Source organism: Talpa occidentalis, unplaced genomic scaffold, assembly GCF_014898055.3.
Source record: "Talpa occidentalis isolate TD23 unplaced genomic scaffold, MPIMG_talOcc4v2.1 talOcc4.14, whole genome shotgun sequence".
Classification (NCBI taxonomy): Eukaryota; Metazoa; Chordata; class Mammalia; order Eulipotyphla; family Talpidae; genus Talpa; species Talpa occidentalis.
The window spans coordinates 59,740,447-59,762,131 of record NW_023601433.1 but is presented as its reverse complement, the minus strand read 5'-3'; the positions used below and the strand labels follow the sequence as shown (position 1 = coordinate 59,762,131).

General features: G+C 38.7%; 1 protein-coding gene across 3 annotated transcripts in view; it reads right to left on the bottom strand.

Moving 5' to 3' along the window:
• The window catches only part of CELF2 (CUGBP Elav-like family member 2), a 591,625-nt gene that overhangs the window by 485,713 nt on the left and 84,227 nt on the right, over positions 1-21,685 (bottom strand). The window contains exon 1 of one of the 3 annotated variants that reach the window (XM_054695077.1): positions 18,094-18,308. The exons of 1 other annotated variant lie outside the window; for it this stretch is intronic. In XM_054695077.1, coding sequence (XP_054551052.1) covers positions 18,094-18,197 — 104 coding nt within the window. In that variant the 5' untranslated portion in view covers positions 18,198-18,308. Of the gene's footprint in view, positions 1-16,169; positions 17,159-18,093; positions 18,309-21,685 lie in introns of those variants that run through there. One more of the 3 variants, XM_054695079.1, reaches the window with a different exon arrangement.

The window sequence follows — 21,685 nt, the reverse complement described above, 5'->3', positions numbered from 1 at the left end:
ATTTTCTTTATATTTAGATTCCTTGGAATGCATCAATTCTACACAAGCTATTAGGGTCAACCAACTGCTTTCCAATCAAGATGAAAAATAAAAATCTGTAATAAATAAATAACTTTCTTTATTACAATTGACAGGGTTTCAAAGCTTATTCAAAAACATGCTCTCATGCTCTTTCTCTTTCATATAAAAGTAGGTGGTGAAAGAATCTAAGTTGGAGAAAAACAGTAAATCAGGTCCACATATAAGATATACAGTTAATAGCTTAAAAATACACCCTTTCCGACTGTAGTGATGGTGCACGGGTGCCTTGGGGAAGGAAATTCTATGGGACTCAATCTGAGGGGCTAAGGGAGAAGCAAATATTGTCTTAAAAAATGTGTAAGATGATAAATGTCAAAATAAAAAAAAAATTTAAAAAATACAATCCTTGGGCCTCCCCTGTGGCGCAGTAGTTGAGCACTGAGCTGTGAAGCTGCCCGCACGCAGCCTCTGCAGCACCAGTTCGATCCCTGGCCGCCAGCGAGGGTCCACATGGCGCGCAGACCTCTCCTGCCGCCTGCTGCTCCCCTCAGCAGTGTACTTCGGTCCTTCTGCCTGTTCTGCTCCCCGCTCTGGCTCTGGTGAATTCTCTCACCCTCCCATGTTTCTGACTGTACTCAATGCCTGCATAAATAAATAAATAAATCTTTAAAAAAATACACCCTTTTCCCTGAGCATCTTCAAATTGAAGTTTGAACTTTTCCTCACTGTTCACATATAATTAATCTGTGGAGGTTAATCCACTGGGGGATTTGAGGGCATTTTATTTTGAATAAAAATAATGTCATGCCTAAATCAGTAAAAGAGATTTGACTATTAACTTTACAAATACATGACTGCATATGTATTACTATTATTTCTCTTAAGCGTTGTTTATCTCACTCCTTTCCTTTCAGGCAGGGAGATGCCTACACTTGCAACAAAATGTGCCTTTGAGTTAAGAGGCAAAGAGCTGCATCTACACAGGGAAATGAAGGCAAATGGAAACAAGAGGATTTGATTTGGTAAAGGTTAGAGGTCAGCAGAGTTCCTATCAGCACATCCCTTCTAGATGCCAAATGCCTTCATGGGCTTTGGAAATGCAAAGTGGACGCAGTTCAGCCAGTGGATGACGTTCAGTCCCTGTTTATTGCATTCCAGTCAGGAAGGAAACAAAGACTCTTGAATTAGTAGCTACACACAATGTGATTGGTGTGAGGGAGATAAATAGTGTGCTACTAGAGGGCAGAACCCCCAGAAACCTTTGAGTAGAGGAGAACCAATACCACACTTTTCAGACACTACCTGCAATGTCAAACTGGGAAGCTCTGGAGTCAGGAAGCAAAGTAGCAGAAACTTGTGTCAGAACATTTGAAAGAAACAGTGAAGGTGGGGCCTATGGCAGGAACAGTAAGGAAGATAAGAAGGGTCTTAAATGAAGAGGCACTTCCAAAGAGAAAGTGAAAGAATTTAAAGACAAACCTATGTGATGAGGGACAGGAGTTAAGCCTTTGATGACCTGTTTTTTTTTCCAACCTGAATCCTAGATTCTCTTCTCTTTCTATACCAATATCACACAAATGCATTCAGCCACCACAAATGCATTCAATTATCTCCTCTACACAATGAGTTCTACACAGATTCCTCCAGATATATGTTTGGAATTCCAGAGCCAAACGTCAATTCACTGCTTAAAAAGTTTTCTTAGTTATAAAATTGGTTTTCTATTTATGATGGTTTGATGAATTTTTCAACTTTACAAGTGTAAAGGCAATGTGCATTCAGTAAAACCCATACTTGCAGTATTGACCTTCCCCACGGTAGTGACATGAGCCAGGATACTCTCCTATGATGCTGGGCAGCCTCAGCTGCCAGTCAGCCACAAGTTCAACAGGGAAACAAGTGATGCTCTGCTATATACTGTGTTGTAAACCAACCCAAATCTGATTTTTTTGCAGGATTTAATCTCAGCAAATGATGCATCCACCAGGTAGAAATCATGAGCCGTTTTTGATACTTTCTTTTGCCTCAACTCCATATTCAACATCACTCCAAATCCCTTGATTTTACTTTGTAGATATCATTTGCATCGGTTCATTTGTCTGTCATCTCACTGCTGTTGTCCCTGCCCAAATTATTGTCAGCTCTTGCCTGAACATCTGTAGTAGCTTTCCAAATCCACACTCATTCTGACTACTGCTCTCATAATATGAGATGGTTTAAGGCACTTAGCTTGTTGAAAAATGTGAGTAACTTCAATTATCTTTAGGATGAAAGAACATAATCCTCAGTGTGACCTAGAATGTGTCTTAACAACTTCTCCTGGTGTCTGTGCTAGTTAACCTTTACATCCTGATCTGATCTTAGCCTAATTAGTCTATGGGAGCACCTTTTCTGATGTCCCTAACTAGGCCAGAGACTCCTGAGTGATTCTCACAAGCCCTGTGTACCTCTCTAGCACAGGTACAATTTTGCATTTATTTTTTGTTTTATCTCAATTAGGGTTCTTCTTTTTGACCAGGCAGTAAACTGCATGAAGCAAGGGTGGGATCTGTTCACGTGTATCACTGAATTCCCCTCTCTAGAACAAAACCAGACACAGATTACATAATAAAATTTCAATAAAAATAAACTAAATGAATAAAGAGTAAGTATATGGTTTCTAACATGAAAGAAAAGGGAAATGGATGATGTCATTGATAAAAGTTGAGAATAGAACAGGACAAATGTATACAGTTGAGTCAGATGAATTCAGTGTAGGAGAAGTTATAGACTTTTAAAATAGATCTTCATAGGACATTCAGTGGTGAAAATACAAAATACTTTCAAGAGCATAGATCACTGTGTGTATAAACCTGAAATTCGCAGTGCTAAGGGGGAGATAAAAAGAGGAGTTGTGAGCCCAAATGCCTCCAGGGACCACCCAGAAAAGTCTCCTATCTACAGTGAAGTGGAGACAAGTAGTGGTAGGTATGACCTGGAGAAAGTACCAAAATCAGAGGAAAACAAAACATTCCATCAGTAAAACCAAACGCTTTTTCAAAGTTCCATTCAGTCTTTTTGGTGGGCTGTTTGACATCTTGGAGAGTGAGGAAAAAGAATATAAAAGATAAATTTCTAAATATACAGAGGAGCCAGACAGAAGATGGAGAATACTGATCATAAAGGAGAGAACCAGTAGGTATGATTTCTTGGAAACCAAGAGAGAAAACTTCTCAGAGAAAATGTCATGAGTCAACAATGTGCATGATTTTGAGAGTCCAAATACAATGAGGATTAAAATTAGGCCATTGGTTTGGCTATTAGGACCTGGCATCAGAACCTTAGCAAAAGCAGTTTCATGCCAAAGGCGTACTAAAATTCACAGTTTCCAACTCTCCAGCCAGGTTGACTTTAGCACTTTCTCTACAAACGGGTTTGCCTTACAGGACTGCTTCTGACCTTACTTAACTCAGCTTCCCTTTTGCTGCACATAACTATCTCACATACACCTTGAATGTTATTTTTAAAAATCAAAATAAAACTAAAACCAATCAAAGCAAGAGTGATTTTGAATATGCTTTATATTATCACCATCTAAAGATCCAACAACATTGAAAGGTGTTGAACAGCTATTCTTAAAAGATGCAATTAATAGGACAGATATCACATCCATTTAGATATCATACTCATTTTGTATCTGATCATACAGATAATATATCTGATAACATATGTGGGCATAGAAAATGAAGGATTTGTCAGAGATCAATCACACAACCAGTTAAATGCCCTAATCATGGCAAATCTGAATATGGGCTATTCCCATGTTGCTATGCTGGACCCTTCCTGGTTAGTTTACTTGGTGATATGCTATTAACAGTAGGAGTCAAACACTCTTCCACCATAGGAAACACACACAGAGATACACGAGTGAACAAGTCAAACTGACAGTGGTTCAGAAGTTCAATCTTCCACATGGAAGATGCTAAGCTGCTGACTGGAGTTATGAAACACTGGGACTTAATCAGACTCCAGGAATGAGGTTGCCTGCTTTCTCTGACCCTGTAGGGTAAGCAGCTTCTATCTTACGTCTTACGGGAAGATAAATCTCATTTCTAGTTAGAAACCATTTCTTCTGGATGTGTGGTTTTGGTGGTGGGGAAGTTGGATCTGCTCAAGTCCTCTGCTCTTGGCACCTGGCACACGGTTTTCATATTCCCAGCCACTTGGCTCTCTCATCCTGGCAGAATAGATGGAGGGTCCCTGAAGTGATTCTCCGGGTCTCAAGGATGTTTATTAACACAAAACTAATGACAAGTGATTATCTTTTACATTGTTGCTTAAAAGCCTTAAAACATAGTTTCTGAATAGCTGCTGCCCAAATAAGTTTATTTGTCCCAAAGGGAATCCCAGTAAGATCAGAAGTGTTTGGTTTTATGTATAAGTGATATTTTAACAATACTAGTTTATTCAGCAAGTGAGAACTATGTGCAAGCTTAATAGTGGCCTCCAAGGTAAGCTACCTCAGAGACTCAACACTTGTCTATTCGACACAGCCATTAAGAGGCAGGCTAGATGGAAATTCAGATTTAACTGCTTTAATATAGATGTGGCCATTCCTTCTCTTCTAACTCTGATTCATGTGAAGCATCCCCTTTCACTGCCTACCATGTTTGTTGTGGAAAGTTTGAACAATCCAGTTGTTTCCAAGTCACCTGTCTGAATTGCTGATACCACATAATTCCAATTTCCTTATATAACTCCCAATGTTCTTCCTGAGTAAGGGCCAGAGTGGTGCATGTGAACAAACATTTCCTGCACTAGAAGTTTTCATGTTGAAAACTCTACAACAACCTCTGGTTACATGCTGTCTTCTTGAAAGAATACATGCTTAACTTTAATCCATTACCTGAATCTAAACCCAACACTAAACCCAATTGTTATAAGGAATCGCCTGTGGAGAGTTTAGTAAGGCAGCAAATTAGTACCATATGATTAACTTGAGTAATACTAAGTTTGTTTAGCCAAGGTTTCTCAGAAGACTAGACTGTATTTTTAAGATGACTTGTTTTCCATATCTGCATAGAGGTTTGTTGCTCCTTAACTGGACATTTAATTTTCCACTTATTCATTCCCTCCTAACAAATAGCTGTTGGGCTATTCAGTCTGTTCATAATGCAGAGAAAAATAATTATAGGCAAAGGGACATAGAGAATATCATAATTAAACTGAGCATTTGGAAAATACATTCAATATATCTGAAACATCTTGATTGCTATAATCAGGTAGATTAGGTTTTCAGCAAATACTTTTTAAAGTAGAGGTTTATCTACAGTCAGAAACAGAAAGGAAGATTTCAGAATCACCTTAGAGCAAAAAATTAATTAAATTTGCCTTCGATTTTTTTTTTTAAATCAGACATAAAGAGGAATCAAAATGTAAATGAATGGATTTGTGAAAAAGTAAGGCATTTTCCTCAGCCTTCTGGATCAGGCTCACAAACAAAGCCTCTCTGTGCACCCAATGGCAAACTCTGAAACTAATTGCCTCAAGAAGTGGTTTAAACTTATTTCATAGTTCAGAGATTCAAGTTTAGAACAAATACAATTTCAGGGGTTAATGAAAGTAAAACAACAACAACAACAAAGAAAACTATGTGGGTGCCTGGTGTTAGCAAAAGTTAAAAATATTCCGGTTTTTTTAAAGAAAAAACATTGTCTGCCAAAAAATAAGAAATGACGATCAAAAGGGATTTAAACCAATTACCAGGGCGGAAAAATCCAAGCTATGAAATATAGAGTCAAGGACTCCAAATCCTCTTACTCTCTCTTTGTGGTGTTTGAAGTTTATATGCAAAATATTTCCTTCTGATCCCCATCTAACTAATGGGATCATTGGGAGTGCCAGTGATTTTGCTGATTTACTGAATGGCAACCTGCAGAGAATAAGCAAAAGACAAGGAAACCAAATTTATGGAAACAAACAAAAAATTAACTAGAGAATTAAAGTTTAATATAGCTTTATCCTCTAGAGAGCTCTGCTTGATTGCAGACAGAGCTTAAAACCGGGATTCAAAACCACAACACACTAGTTCCTTTATGAGAGCTTTGCCCAAGATAGGTTCAATAAATGGAAAATCACCTTTGCAGCCTGCCTTTTGTAATGAGAGAAAACATAAAGCAAATAGTAGTCTGGAAACCAGGGAAGCAGGTTTTATACTAACTCAGTTGCTGGTTTTTAATGAAACAAAATCCAAGTTTTCAGGAGACGTTTTCCTCAAACACATTCACTCCTCTTTCAACGACCTTTCTCTCCTTTTCCTATAGAAATATTAATTGAGCAAATTACACCTTATGCAGCACTGATCCCTCCTGCCACTTTCTGTCTGTCATCACCATCCTTGCCAGTTGCCTAGAGGTAAAATCTGCCCCTTGCTCCATGAGGGAAGAGAAGGGGAGAGAGAAGGACAAAGAAAGCAAGCCAGGAGGGAACCTGATTAGAATCCAGGGCAGGGCAGGTGCATGAGAGGGTTTTTTGCCCTTTGGGAAGAAATTATAAATGAAATTAAAGTCTTTAAGAAATAAATTCTGCCTTAAACCATTTCTCTTCCCAATGGTCTTCTCTAAGCCTTATTCTTCTGTAATTCCAGTTCTTTGACAAGGGGAACGGACACTTTTGATCTAGTAATTTAAGAGCAATTTACTGTGAAGTAGTAATTTATTAAATAAGAATCAAGAGTGGAGAGAGCTCTCATAACCAGAAGGGAGATCAACTCATATTCGAGTGTCCCTGAGACAGGTCTCCCAGACAGAAATCCGTGGGGCTTAATTTCAGAGATACAGAAAGCCTCACCAAACATCTTTTAATTCTTGACTTTTCTTCCCCACCCCCATCCTATGTTGCATAATTGGAAATAAGTCTTAAAATTTAAATCCCTTAGTGTTGTATTAGGTTGATTTAAATTCACAGGAAGCTATAACTGATCTCAGTGAAGAGTCTTACAATGCAGGGGAAAGCTGGGAAAGTCCTCTTACTTCATTTGGCCCAGGGCCAGTTCTTAATCCTAATCTCCTTCAAAATTTTTTGTTTTGTTTTGTATTAATTGTGATGAATGGTCCATCACATTGGGGGTGAAGAGGCACTTTTTATAAACAGGAAATGTGGAATTTAGGAGGTGCCAAGTCTCGGCTTGCTACAATTGCACGGATTGAATCTAGCATTCAATCCATGAATGAGTTTGATTTTTATTTAATAATGAAATGTATGGCCACATACCAAAGAAAAGGTCAATTTTGTGGTGGTGAAGACAGCAATAGCAGATACAGGCCTAAGGTACTGAGAGTTATATTTCTTTACAAGTCATTTCCTGAATCTCATGGGCTCTTCACACAAAAGGACCCCATGGTCTATAACCAGGACCCAAACGTTCCTGGCTTCCTTGAGAATAATAGCCCCTAATTCATCTTCCCATCTGCTTGTAAAAGAACTACACTTGCTATGTCACTCAAATGTGTATATTTTATGAATACCCATCATGTGGGCCTTTAGTGGGGACATGGTTTCTGCTCTCGTGGAAGTCAATCTGTTATCCAAAGGAATCAATAAGTAAATGAAAAACACATTCCAAATAGTCATTTAAACTACAGTTCTTTGTACAGTGATAACTAACTTTTGAGGGCTTTCTAGAGGCAAGCAGCTGATTTGGATAGGATTATCAGGAACACGGGAGTGCAAGTTAAAACATGTTTTTAAACATGTGTTTTCATGGAGAAGGGAGAAACATTCTAGCCTTTGGGTACTCAGCAACAGTTGTTACAGTCAGTGATGAAGATAATGATGGTGGAAAAGGAATGTCATGTGCAAAGACTCAGAAAAAAACATTAAGTTCCATTTGTAAACACTAAACTTAAAAGAGGGCAACATTTTTCCAGTTTACAGTCTTTCACTTACCCACCAGGAAACATGATAAAATATATAAAACTGCTGTTTCCACGGGCTTCTAACAATTCTTTCTGGCTTAGACATTTGTGTCTCTATAAGAATGAAAAACTAGTGCAATGAAAAACAAAATGGAGTTCTCAAGCCATGGTTAACTGAAACACCTGCAACCGGGATTGATTGCAATATTCAGCCCCGCAGGACTAGTCATATGATTGCTAATGTCAGTACGTGTCAGCAAAACTCATCCCCAGAACAGCTGATTTACATTATAGCCTTAGTTCAGAGACAGAACATCTGAAAACAGGTTTGTAGTTTAGTCCATCAACTCCACAGAAGGATTGGGAATAAAAGAGCCTTGAAAGAAAATGAGGATCAATATAAAGAGAATTGCTTTGCTATGAGAAAAACTTGGCAGCATAGGAAATGGATGCCTGGCAAGGCTCAGGGGTGAAACTCAGGACCCTGTGGGAGGGAGCTTCTTTGTTCTCTCCCACATTGATCATATAATTTTATAGATGGGGTTCCTTGGCTATAATCTGCTTCAATCTTTCATTTTACAAATGAGAATGTGCTGGGTGCATTCAAATACTGGGTCTGCAAAATGCCAAGTCTGGTGACATAAAGGATGTAAGTGGGCGCAACGATGAATTGGGCAGGGATCTTATCTATCTTCCAGAACTTTATAGCTTACCAACAGCACTAGAATCTACATGAACATTACAGAGCAGAAAATACAGATTTGTCTTTTAGGACTGAGGTTTAGAGTCAGTGTTTCCAACTTTCAGGGGAGAAAATCTTGATTGGGAGGTGATATGGGGTAGGCTGGCAGGGAGGGAGGTTTAGGGAGAAGTCCACAGTGAAATTAAGAAGTATCAAATCTGGGCACAGAAGATAAGAATGAGGCCTTGCTGGAGATACAATGGAAAGCAACATACTCCCCTGTCCTTGGAATTAATAGGTGTTTGGGGATTGCACAGTTTTCTAATGTAGATTTGAAGAAGGGGCAGTGATGAGTTGATCTCTTGAGGTACCTTCTCCTGTCCCACCAGTAAGGAGAAGAGAGGTAACCACAGGATGAGGTAACCTCAGGATGAGGACAGGAAACCTGCACATCACTTCTCTTAATAACTTACTCTAGAGTATATGAGCTCAGCATTCGGAGACTGAACACATGGGTAGGGGGAGTAAGTGGCATATTTTGCTTTTGTTCCCAAGTGGTGAAATAAAAGGAGCAGCTGATTCTCTTCTATTTTAGGAAAATAGTTTCACTGTGTTCTCTGACCTTTGGGAGACATTACCTGATTGAGGAATCTTGTGTTTCTCCAAGCAGAGATTTCAAATGATCTGGACTTGTTGGTTTTACCCTAGAAATTCAGCCCACTTGGGAAACAGCCCCCTTCAGAAGGGGTTAAAAATAATTTTCAAATGAATATTTTTCTACTGATTATTTGCCAATGGAGTAGAAACAATGGATGAGGGGTTTTTTGGAATGCTGGAATGAAGTGAAAATGTAATGGCAGTAGCATCCCAACCTCATAAATGATAGGAATTTTCTACTTTGCATTTTTATGTGATCTTATAATAACCTTTGTCATTAATGGTTATGTCATGCTCTGTGAAAAACAGTAGATTATTCATCAATGTAATACATTATTTAAAAGACCCATGGCTTGTATTCACTTTCATATAAATATAATTCATTCTATCTAGAGAATTATTACTGAATGTTCTTTATATTTCCCACATTCTCCCCTGCTTTGCAAAGGCTTTTTAAAGTAACCAGTAGTAGCTGAGCCATGATTCTTCAAACACTCCTATAGCAAAGGAAAAGTGATGTGGTACAAATTTCTCTCATGTGAGGCATAACTAAGGCAACACACTTTGTCAAATCCAACAACACAGCAAGGACAGGTACTATGTCAGAAAAGGATATGGCATCATATTTTTAATGCTCTGGCTCAGAGTTGTGGAAAGTGGAAGCAATAATACCACCACATACTTCATAGGGTCATTGCAAAATTAAATGAGATGTTACCTATAAGCATACAATAACTGGCACAATGAATGTATTAACAATTCTTCTATCATCCTCTAAGAAGACTAGCCCCTGAGCCTCCCCTGGTGGCGCAGGCGGTTGAGCATTGCGCTGTGAAGCTGTCCGCAGTCTCTGCAGCGCAGGTTCGATCCCGGCTGGCCGGCTAGGGTCCCACATGGTGCGGCAGACCTCTCCTGTCATGCCCGCTGCTCCCCTCAGCAGTGTATTTTGTCAGTCTGCCTGTTCTGTTCTCTGCTATGTCTCTCACCCTCCCGTGCCTCTGGCCTGTACCCGGTTCTTGTATAAATAAATAAATCTTTAAAAAAAAAAGAGAGAGAGAGAAAGTGTTTAAGAAGACTAGCCCTTGATCTTCAGATTGACTGTCTGCTCTCAGTGGACACCAACAGAGCTTCCACGTAAACTATCCCCTCTCCATGCATTTTTAGATGTCCTGTAATCTGAGCCAAAGAGTATCTACGCCTGGCATTCATTCAAAATTACATAGCATGCTTCCCTCCGTGAATTTGGAATCCATCTTGGGAGATTTATCAAGCACGTGAAAGGGAAATGTCTACTAAATGAGCTGGAGAAAGCAATGAAAAGAAAAGAAATGAGGCCACGCAGGACTTAAAACATGTCAGGGGCTGGTCTGTTTTTTCCATCAACATGTGCTGTTCTCATTAATAGGAGTTTCTCACACACTTAGGGAACAGGCAGAAGTATATTTTCTTAGAGAATTAAGGCGCATCCAAACATTTAAGGGATGTGGTAAGCCATAAATTTTCTCTAGCCCATAATCGTCTTTGTGAGATCAAGAGCTTATGACCTAAAATATCTCTGACCTTTGAAACATCACCAAAGCTCCTTTTAATGTTTTTCTCTATAATGAGGAGAGTTTATGATATGTGCTTTGTCATACAGATTTGAAAATAACTCTACAACTATCTGTCAAAACTACGTCTATTTTCTTGTTTGTCAAGTCATTAGCCTAAATAATAGATGAGAGGTAGACTATGGTCGACCGGCCAAATGCAGCCCCTGCTTGTTTTTGTACATAAAGTTTTATTGGGTTGCACCCAAGTTTAGTTGTTTACATATTGCCTACAACTGCTCTCAATTAGAGTTGCAACAGAGACTGTGTGACCTACAAAACCTAAAGTATTTATGATCTTGTTCTTTACAGCAAAAGTCTGCCAACTCTTGATCTTAATCATTATCTTGTGTAGACAGAATGAATTCCACTTAAATAATAGGTATCTATGAGATTCTCAAAGAATTAAAAATTTTCATTGTTATCAAATTTAGATACTTTGCTAACTTGAAGCAATGAAGGACTAAAGACAGGAATACTAAACTGGGAATTAGAAGTCATTCATTAATTCCTTCATTTATCCCACATAATACAACACCAGCACTAATACTGGAGTTACAGTATGAGCAAAACACTCAGAACCTCTGGGCTCATGGAGTGTAAAGTCTGATGAGGGTGACAACCAAGGACCACTTCATTCACCATTCTTTCTCACTTATGTTTCAGGAAATATTTCAGATATTAGGTACACACCAATTACAAACCATATTTGCTAATGGAGAAGAGAAAAAAATAAATACATGCGAAAACAGCATGTATCCATTAAGTACCGTGATAATAATATGGTACTTACACTTTCATATGGTTGAACCATGTGAAATTGACCATGTGAAATTGTATAGGTCAAACTGGTTGAATATTGAGAATTCCATGTGACTCAACTATCAAGGAGATGTGCTAGAGGATAGACTTTCAGATGAGTTCACTTTGGGGGGTCAGGGATGCCTTTCCTGAGGAGGTGAGATTTGAGTTAAGATTTGAATGATAAGCAGCATCCTACCTTGAAAATAGCTAAGGAAAAGGTTTCCAGATAGGGAGAAGAGGTCGCTAATACAAATATTTTAAGGGCCAAATCAGTTCATCATGTTTGAGGAAGAAAAAGAAGATTAGAGTACAATTTGAGCCACATGGCTGTGGGGAAAGAGGAAGATAAAATTGGAGAGATTTTCAGGGGTTAGGTCAGAAGGGGTCTTGTAGGTTAGGATAAGGATATTGGTTTTATTCCATGAGCAAATGGGAGGTTTTTAAAGGGGATTGTCACCTGCCTGATCTAATTTATGACTTTTGATAGGTTTTTACTCTGCTTACATGAAAATTAGACTAAAAGAGTAAGAATTGAAGCAGTAAGACCAGTAGGTCATACAAAACAAGCTAATGACAAAGAAGGGGGATGCCTAGTTTTCCAATTTGTGTACCTGGGTATATAGCTGTGTGATTCATAAGCCTGCAAGCAGCAGAGAACCAGTTTTGGGGGAAATTATAGGTATCGTTTGCAACATTTTGATCTGGAGACATCTTGAAGACACCTCATTGGCTATGCTAAGTCTAGGAGTACTGAAGAGAGGTCTGGTCCGAGCTGTCATAAATCATGAGAGGAGAGATGAGAATAGAAGTGAAGGTGGTGAATACCCCTCAGAAAAGAAGATAGAGTTAGAAGAGAAGGTTAGTGGGAGTAACTTGTCTGATCGATGAGTTCTGATCTCACCTAGTCACTTCATTTTCTGCATTCAATTCCCTTATCTCTGTATGGGATGGTTAAACTTGTCTGGTGATTTTCTGTACTCTTCCACAGAGGTGGTGCAGGGCTGGGGCATGAATAGAGGGGAGGTCGGGTATTAGAATTTCACTCTGTTAATTCCTGTTCACTGTCAACTTGATTTTCCCTTCACATAATATCAATGTACATGAAATCTTTTATTAATCATATTACCATGTTTGTTGCATTCTTTTAGTCATAGGTCACCTACATGGTTGTTTCTTCTTCTGTGTACAATATCCTCTCTTATCCATGGAGGTTATGGGGGATATGTGCCAAGACCCCCTGAAACCACAGAGTAATGAACAATATAAATACTGTGGTCTTTTCCTATACCACATACCTATGATACAGCTTAACTTATAAATTATTTACAGCAAGAAATTAACAACTAATAATAAATAGAATAATAAACAGTAGTAACAGGTTGATGTATTCTCTCTTTCAAAGTATCTGGTTTGTAATATTTTTAGAGCTTGGTTGAACATGGGCAACTGAAACTTTGGGATGCAAAACTATGGCTAGGGGGATTACTACTGTACTAAGAATATATTTTTCCTGATTTAGATGATTTTCATTCTTTTCTTGGAGTGAAGTTTTTGTGTTGGTGCTTTTTCCAATGGTCAAGAAGGGAGTCCTACTGATGAAATTATGTGGCATGTCTTTTTGGTGAAAGTTAGTTTTCTTTTGTGCAGCTTGAGGTAGAGAGTAATTAAAACAAGCCAACAGCACCAGCCCAGTCCTTACTTTTCCAACTGACAAAATGGACCTACGATGGAGTGATGTCAGATATATCCTCTTTGAGAAAGATTTGTGATCTCAACTTGTATTCCACCAGTAGATCATATCTGAAAAACTAAATGTTGGCATAAGCAGACTAAAAATTGTGTCTTCCCATCACTTTTCAGGAGCAACAAGTCTAGCAGAACTCCAACCTGCACACTTTGACAAACGGCTGAGAAGATTCCAAGACATGCAAGTTTGAAAGACTTTCTGCTATTATATACGAAGCATTCTGCTCATGTGCTCATGGGATTAGGGCAGCATAACAGTATCTCTTTTCTTTACTGTAATGGGTTCTCTCACCTCTGAATTTCTTTTTTTTTTTTTTAGATTTATTTATTCATGCATACAAGAACCAGGGTACAGGCCAGATGTGCGGGAGGGTGAGAAGATTCACCAGAGACAGAACAGAGAACAGAAGAGAGAACAGAACAGGCAGATTGACTGAAATACACTGCTGAGGGGAACAGCAGGCAAGACAGGAGAAGTCCACCGTGACTTGTGGGTATCTCTCTGGCTGGCTGGGAATTGAACAGGTGCTGCAGAGGCTATGGCAGCTTCACAGTGCTGCACTCAACTGCCTGTGCCACCAGGGGAGACCCTCACCTCTGAATTTCTAAAACATTTTATTGATATAACTCATATCATGTACAATCCTGTAAGGCATTAGAATAATACACATTTTTACTCGTCAACTGGATTATCCTATTTATAAGGTCATGCTATATTTTTGCTTCTTCCACATATGATAAGCAGAGCTTATTGTTGCTAAGTGAATGAATGGTACAATGAATCAGAATTAGCCAAAAGGATATCTCATTGTAAACAATTAAGGAATTTTAAATGCAATGCATAACCATTATCCCCTTTATAATTCCTTACCTCAGGAAAGGATTACTCCTAAAAGCTGATTGGATAATGCTTGCCAGGAAAAGATAAGGACAGAATGAACTTGGTGTAGCCTAATTGGTCCATGTAAAAGTATTTATCTTTCTCAGGTCTCACCAGTTCAATTCTGTAAAGGTTTATTTTAGCAATAAAATAAACCTCACTATGTGTGGGACTCATTTATGGGAAAGGTAACAATATTAGTGATTTTTAAAAGGGTTAAGACTAAGGATCATCATATTAAAAGTTCTTTGGAGGGCTATATTTTCAAAATTTGTTATTATAGTCACACATATTCTTAGAGTTAGGGCCAGCCTTATCCCCTTGTGCAATAATAAGTTAATCACTCAAAAATGTTTTTCAAAAGCACTCTCAATTTTAGAAATAGTTTACAAATCCATTTAGAGAAAAGGATATTGAAATTTATTCTAAAAGCTATATCATCAGAACATATACAGAAGTACTTTGCCAGCTTTTAATTAAAAATAAAACTTAAACCTAGCAACAGAAGAAAATATCACTGACCTGTAACAGGGTTTGGGCTGCCCCTCTCCCTGTCCTATAACAGACCCACAAAGATCCATAAAGATGTTTGACCCTTTTCATTATTCAGTGAAAGCAACAATTGTGTTGTTAATACAAAACAAGAACTGGAAACCACCAAAATGTTCAATAAGCAGGGTAATGGTATTAACTAAATATCAACATTATGATTCTTTATTTAGCCATTAAAATTATGGTTATGAAGAGCAGGTAAGAACATGGAAATACTTTGATATTTAACTTGATTATACAGTGGCATACCCTATGTAGTGTACAACATGTTTACAAATGAAATTATAGAAAGCAGGGATTTTTTTTTAAGGAATTAGTTAAATGGATATTAGCTATGGTTTCTTTTATTTGCTCTTTTCTATGTTAGTTTAAAAATAATAAAATCACATACATGCTAAGGAAGAACTCATAAAAGGGAAATAATGAATAGCTAATTAATACAAGATACATCTTAGGAAAAAGATGCCTGTATTGTACAAGCTCTACTTCTGTTTCTTGAGTCCTGGTTTAGTTCTAATGAAATGATGCTTTGAGGTAGGTATTTGGGAAAATATGACATTGTTTAGATCCCTTTCAGTGAGAATCCCTCAATTTAATGGCCAAAAATGCTTTTAGCTAGAAAATACATTTAGAGTTAGGTTGAATCTACTAATTCATAATGAACTCCACCAGAGGAGGCAGCTCAGACTCAAGTGGAGAAATATGGGACCTTTGCCATTTTGAGCTTCTGGGGTGCTAACATTTGGGGACCTCTGAACGATAAAGAGGTCAGAGTTCACCTTTTGGGAAGCTTTCAAGGAAAGACCTCATTTCATAAATTCTACCCCTTCAGTTTTAAGGTCAGCTGAGTTTTTATATGACTAGTTTTTCCAAAGTAGACCTCAGGAAAAGGAGAGGCCATAAGCAGTTCCACCAATGCTCTTAAGAGGAGCAGGTCTAATGTTTTCAGACAAGTTCTCATTTTTATCTTAAGTCCCAGAAAGTTTGTCACAACCCCTTTCGTCTCTTCAGTGCCCCCCCTAAAATACAATAATAAATATGAGAACTAGATCCTGTGAGAGAGTCAGGAATCATTTCAACAAGGCTGTACATTCTCATTAAAAAGGTACCCCGTTCCTCTCTCTCAGTGAAATGAAGGATTCCCCGCTTCTCTTCACACATCAGCTGGAAGTTGTTTGCCTGTCAAACTGGAGTATTCCTATAGGCAGATCTGGTTGTCACTTAAACCCACCGCAGGCATTTCACTCACTTCCAGCACTCCTTATTTGGGTTGGGGGTGGGGTGGGGAACGAATTTGGCCCTGAACTGAAACAGCGATGAGAGTAAAAGAAAAACAGGCCTACCTTAAAACTTTCCAGTCTTTCAGTGGATCCAAGTCAGAGATTAAGGAAACCATTGTCTAAAAGGAGGCTGAAGGCAAATCCGGGCTGGAGAGAAAGGGTGAGGGGCTGAGGAGACTGGATGGAGACTTCTTGGTTCAGGCCAGGAGCGGCTGGGTGCCCAGCACGGCTCTTCCTACTTCTAGGATTGATAAGCACTTGTCCTGGCTTTTCTCCACCCCCCAAATCAATCTTGTGCTATATTACTTCCCAGACCCGGCTCATTTCTTCACACCACCTTTTAAAGCCCTTGTAATCTGCTCCAACTGATCAAATTTGACCTTTTTGTAGCCCACTTTATTCCAAGCACAGCTCTCAGTTAAATCTCTCTTTATTAACACCGTCCTCCTCGGCTTTCTTTTGGAACAAACACAGATCAAGCCTGAAGCCTCCAGACTTTACCAGCAATCATTTACAGATTACTGCAAGCTGCAGTCTTCTCCTCCTTGGGGGCATTTCTCCTGCCTCAGAGATTTTGCTTTCATATTCCTTCAGAAGACTGGTTAGGTTTCTTTCTTCCTTTTTTTTTTTTTTTTTTGTGGCTTGGGTTCTGGGACACTAACATCAGGCTTAGAGCTTTCCTCAGAGGCTGGAACTACATGACTGTTAGGATTTGTTTTTAAAAAATAATTTGGAACCAGGCTGCTAACAAGCTAGAATTTACTGTGTTTTCTGGCAGAGATTTTTGCTACACTGCTCCCCCACCCTCCTTTCTCTCCTTTCTTTTCTGTGTTTTAAATAACATGAGGGGGAGGGGGGGAATGTAAAATTTAAACCTTCAGAGGAAAGGGTGTGGGTCTTCACTCTGCATTTGTATATCTTTTGTCTTTTACTTAAAGCTGAACATCCTTTCAATAATTATCTGAAACCCTTGCACAGCAGATGTTAAATGTTAGAGCCTCTTAAAGGCAGGGCTGTTTTCCTCCCTTGTCCAGTCTTCCTGCCTGTGCTAATGCAGGTTCTTGGTGCGGGTGCAGTTTTGTATATTCATCAGCGCTGCCTCCGCGCTCTGCGTTCCAAAAACATGCTCCCCCCCCAACCCCCGCCAGAGTCCTGGTTCTAGTAAATACTCTACACCTGAAGCTCTTCTAGCCTCACAATAGGCTGCAACAGGAAGACCAGGAAACCTTCCAGAACGGCCACCCAGGTGATGGGCATTCAGGTTGTCAAGATTCTCATTATGCCTGCATGCCTCAAAAGCTTACTGGACAGCCCCTCTTTTTTTTTTTTTAATTAAATCCCTCTTTTTCTTACAGTTATTTAAAAAGGAAATTTTAAGGTCATTACCATAAATGGAAAAGCAGCTTCACTGGTCTAAACAAAACTGCACCTACATACAAGGTTCAGGTTAAGGCAGTGATTAGGTTGCTTTTTTTTTCCTCTTGGTTGGAAAGAGTTAATTGAGTGTTAGGGGGTGTTACGGACAGGTGTGCACTGTCCAGCGACTGTCACCACCAGGAAGAGAAGAAAGAGTAAGGGTTTAGAGCAAGCATACTGTGACGCAATGTTTTGCAATGACCTTGCTGCCTAAAATCGTCAGCAGGAGGAAGGGTCCCAATTTCTCACCTCTAGGCAGAAACAACCAAGGAAGAGAATCTATTCTTTCCTGAGAGTCTCCAGAGGGAAGGATGTGGTGACAGCTTTTGGGAACATGCTGCTTTTATCGTCAGAAAGTTCTAGTCAACTCCAAATGCCGCTCAAAGTATTTTAAATCCGTTCCGTTTCCCTTGTCTCTCTGGACCCTGGAGTCGATCTTAAAATATGCAGCAAACTCTCAGTTAAGATTTCCTTTCACTTTTACAGTCATATATACTCTCCTTAATGGCTGTAAATGACTCTCTTCAGAAGTGCAACTACCTTTATGTTAAAATGAAAGAGAATTTCATACCTTTTACAAAAATCATTGCCTCTCTGGGGCTTCATGCTTCTTCCTGGGCTGTCTTTGCTGTCCCACTGTGGATCTTGGGTCACAGCGTAATAATGTGTAAACATTTACATAACACTTTTAATCCCCAAGTACTTCACCAAATGGGGGTGATAATAATAGCATATGTGTGGAGTGTACCTCAAAGGGCTCTGAATACTAAGATAATTAACAAAACGTTACTTCCATTAGAAAGGTAGCAAAGAAAAACAAAAGATTATAATGAAATAGTTTCTGTGATTATAATGACATCATCTTTTTATCTTTAACCCACCACGCTGCTGAATTCAGAGCTGGAGAAGGGAGGAAGATGCTTTCTTAACCCTTGGAGTTCAGGGTTAATGGGTGGGAGGGGGAAGGAGTTGTCTTTCAGCCAAAGGACAAAAGGATACAACCAAGCTCATAAATTATGAAATAATGTTTCAAAGCAGTGGTTCTTTCAAAATCTTTTTTAAAAGGTAGTAGAAAACTTCCTTCGAAGAAAACCTTGAATCAAGTCCAGGTATAAGAAACACATAATAGCTGAAGTTTATTATCAGGTACTAGGAACTGTTCCACTTTCTTTAGGTGTGTTAACTCATTCATTGCTCATAAAAAACTCCTTGATGAGGTAAGTTACCAGTAGCAACACCATTTTGTTCATGTCAATGAGAACATTGGGTATCTGCGAAGTAAGCAACAGGCCTGAGTTCACAGAGTTTACCATTGCAGGAAGAGGTGGAGGCCCAGAAGAGTAAGCCAACTGACCTGACCTTGGGAGCACCCACTGCAAGCCACCCCATGGGCCCAATGGAGGACTAGAGCTACTAGATGACAAGAAGAGTGCTTCTTTTCAGGGAAAGAACTGGGTTTGGGATCAAGTTGGGGAGGGTAAGATAGATGCTAGCTCTACGGCTTTAACTCCTAGGGCATCCTGGAGAAACTCTAGCACTTACAAGGACACACTTTGAAACCCAACTCCTCAAAGTATTTGGTGATGGAGATAAATGATCTTTAAAAGTTGCGTTGTATATATTCAAGAACTGAATATTTTGCTCTTCTCTTTAATTTTGAGTACTAAGATTAATTCCACGCTTTATATATTGCAAATTTCCTTTCCCATTCCTGATTCTGAGTAGCTTCACATGAAATGGATCCTTTTCCTCCTAATAGGACACTGGAAGGATTAGGTTACTTTCAGCTAAGATGATGCTCATAAAAAACAAACAAAAGTATTGCCCTGTTCAAAACTGGGTCTACTATTCAGATGATACTTAAACCTTCATTTGATAAATCAGATAACTTAGAGAGAGCAATAATAAACTCCCTAAACATAAACTCAAAGGTTAGGTTAGCCTCGAGAAACTTGGGCCAAAGAGCACATTTTTTTTTTTCTCCAAGTCACTGTATGATTTACAAGATTTCATTTCATTTGTCTTCTTTTTCTTACATTTTGATAAATCTATCCATTTAAGGGATAAAAAAATTATTTTCTTGTTGCTTATAATGGCTCTTCCAAGTTGGCTCTTCTGGATGGCTCTATGTGTCAAACATGAAATCAATTCATACAAAGTAACATGGACTATTCTACTATAACTAGCAACAAGGTCTATAATTCTGCTTTTCATCAATAAAAATTTCTGTAACGTCACTCCCTGTTCCTAGGTACAGAAAATGAAACCAAATCTAAACAAAAGCAATCCTATTCTGTGTATCTCTTCCACCTAAATGAGCAAAACTACAAACCCCACGTCCAGGAGCCTATGGTTTCCACAAGCACTGGTTTCAGGGTCATAGGGACACAGCAGACAACCCCAGGAGCCAAGGAATCTGTATTTCCCATCAGACCAAGCCCTCACACAACACCACCCTGGGAAAACTGGTAAGACTCAGCTAGCAGGACTTGTATCTGGCCATATAGCATTCGTGGTGAGTTTTATGTGGTTGTGGATGGTACTGTTGAAGCCAAAGATACAGACTGTTGAAGATCATTATATGTGAAAAAGCAAAAATTGCCTGAAGGTGTGAATTAACCAAAGGAGGAAAGAAAACATGCCTGCACCATCAGAAATTAGACCAAGTATTGATCAGCGCTTCAGAAAGACAGGTATGATGTCTCAGGAAATTTCTCTCCCACAAAATGTCTGATTTCCTGATAATCAGGAATTAAAACACACACACACAACACACACACACACACACCACCCAAGCAGTTAATTTTCTTCATAATCTTTTTTTCATTCTGTCTTCAATTTCTGATTCCTAGGGATCTGATTATCCAAAATATTTTTTCTTTTAGAAAGTTACTTGGAACTTATTTGTTCCCAAATTCTGTGACTTCCTGATAAAGATTCTTTCTCCTGCTGTCCTAGGTTTTTCTGTTTCTTATTTGGCAGCCTTTAACTTCTCAAGTGGTCTCTCCCTTTAAGAAGCTGAAATGACTAATTGGAAATGCATTCTACTTCGTAAAAGAAGCTTTCCTGGTCTTGTTGATGTGCCAGAGTTTTAAAGTTGGCAGATGGAGTGAGCTCAGAAACTCCCGCACTTGTTCTTGACCCTGGAAAGGGGATCGAGCCATGCATGCTTTTCATAGCAATCCACAGTGTGGCCAGGATGATAGACAAGGGTTGCCAGATAAATAGAGCACACTCTAAATTGGATTCCAGAGTAACAATGGGTAAGTTCTTAGTATACGTACACCCTCAAATATTGCCTAGGACATGCTAACACTAAAAAAATTACGTGACTTTTAATCTGAAATTTCAACTTTAATTATGTGTCCCTGTGTTATTATTTGCTAAATAAATAACCCTGTGCTTTTCCATAAAAATACCAACAACATTATGATTATTCTCCATCTTTTATGAAGAGCTGCAAAAGTCCCCTGACATCACTGATTAGGTTTCAAAATGCACTCATTTAAATATTCTTAAAACTTTTTATTGTATTAATCCTTATAAAACCAAACATTAAAAAAAAGGAACCCATTTGAGGTTGTTTTTTCAACAGAGCAAGGATATGATTAAAGTGTGCCTATAGCTTCAAATATTGGAAATTAGGAAATGCTATGCTGCCTTCTCATCTTCAGATTGGCTAGCAGAATGCGTTTTTAAGCGCTGTAACAATATGTTCGGAAGCACGGAAGCTGCTGTTTTGTAAAATTTAGGAGCATCTCTATATTATATTTATTTTATACAGAATGACTTGGCAGTTAACACAGCTGCTGTGTTTTCTTGTTTCTGCACTGAGCATCAGTTCCTCCTGTAAGAAATCTGCATCTGAATAGTTAACCATTAATCTTCAGTTATAGAAAATTCGAACTGTACATATTCTCACTTTAATGATGTCTATAGAGACAAACTTCTCTCTATAGATGGCGATTTTTTTCTTTTTTCTTTTAAAGAAGTGAATGTAACTTTAATGGAATTTCAAGTGCTTTCATGTTTGGCTCACAACACCCAATACAATGAAAAGCCCATGAACAAAGATATGTTTTTTGGTGCTTTGTCAATGACTTGAGAATTGCTATTATGGGAGGTGGAAAAAAAATTGCTATTATGGAAACTAAGAAATTCTA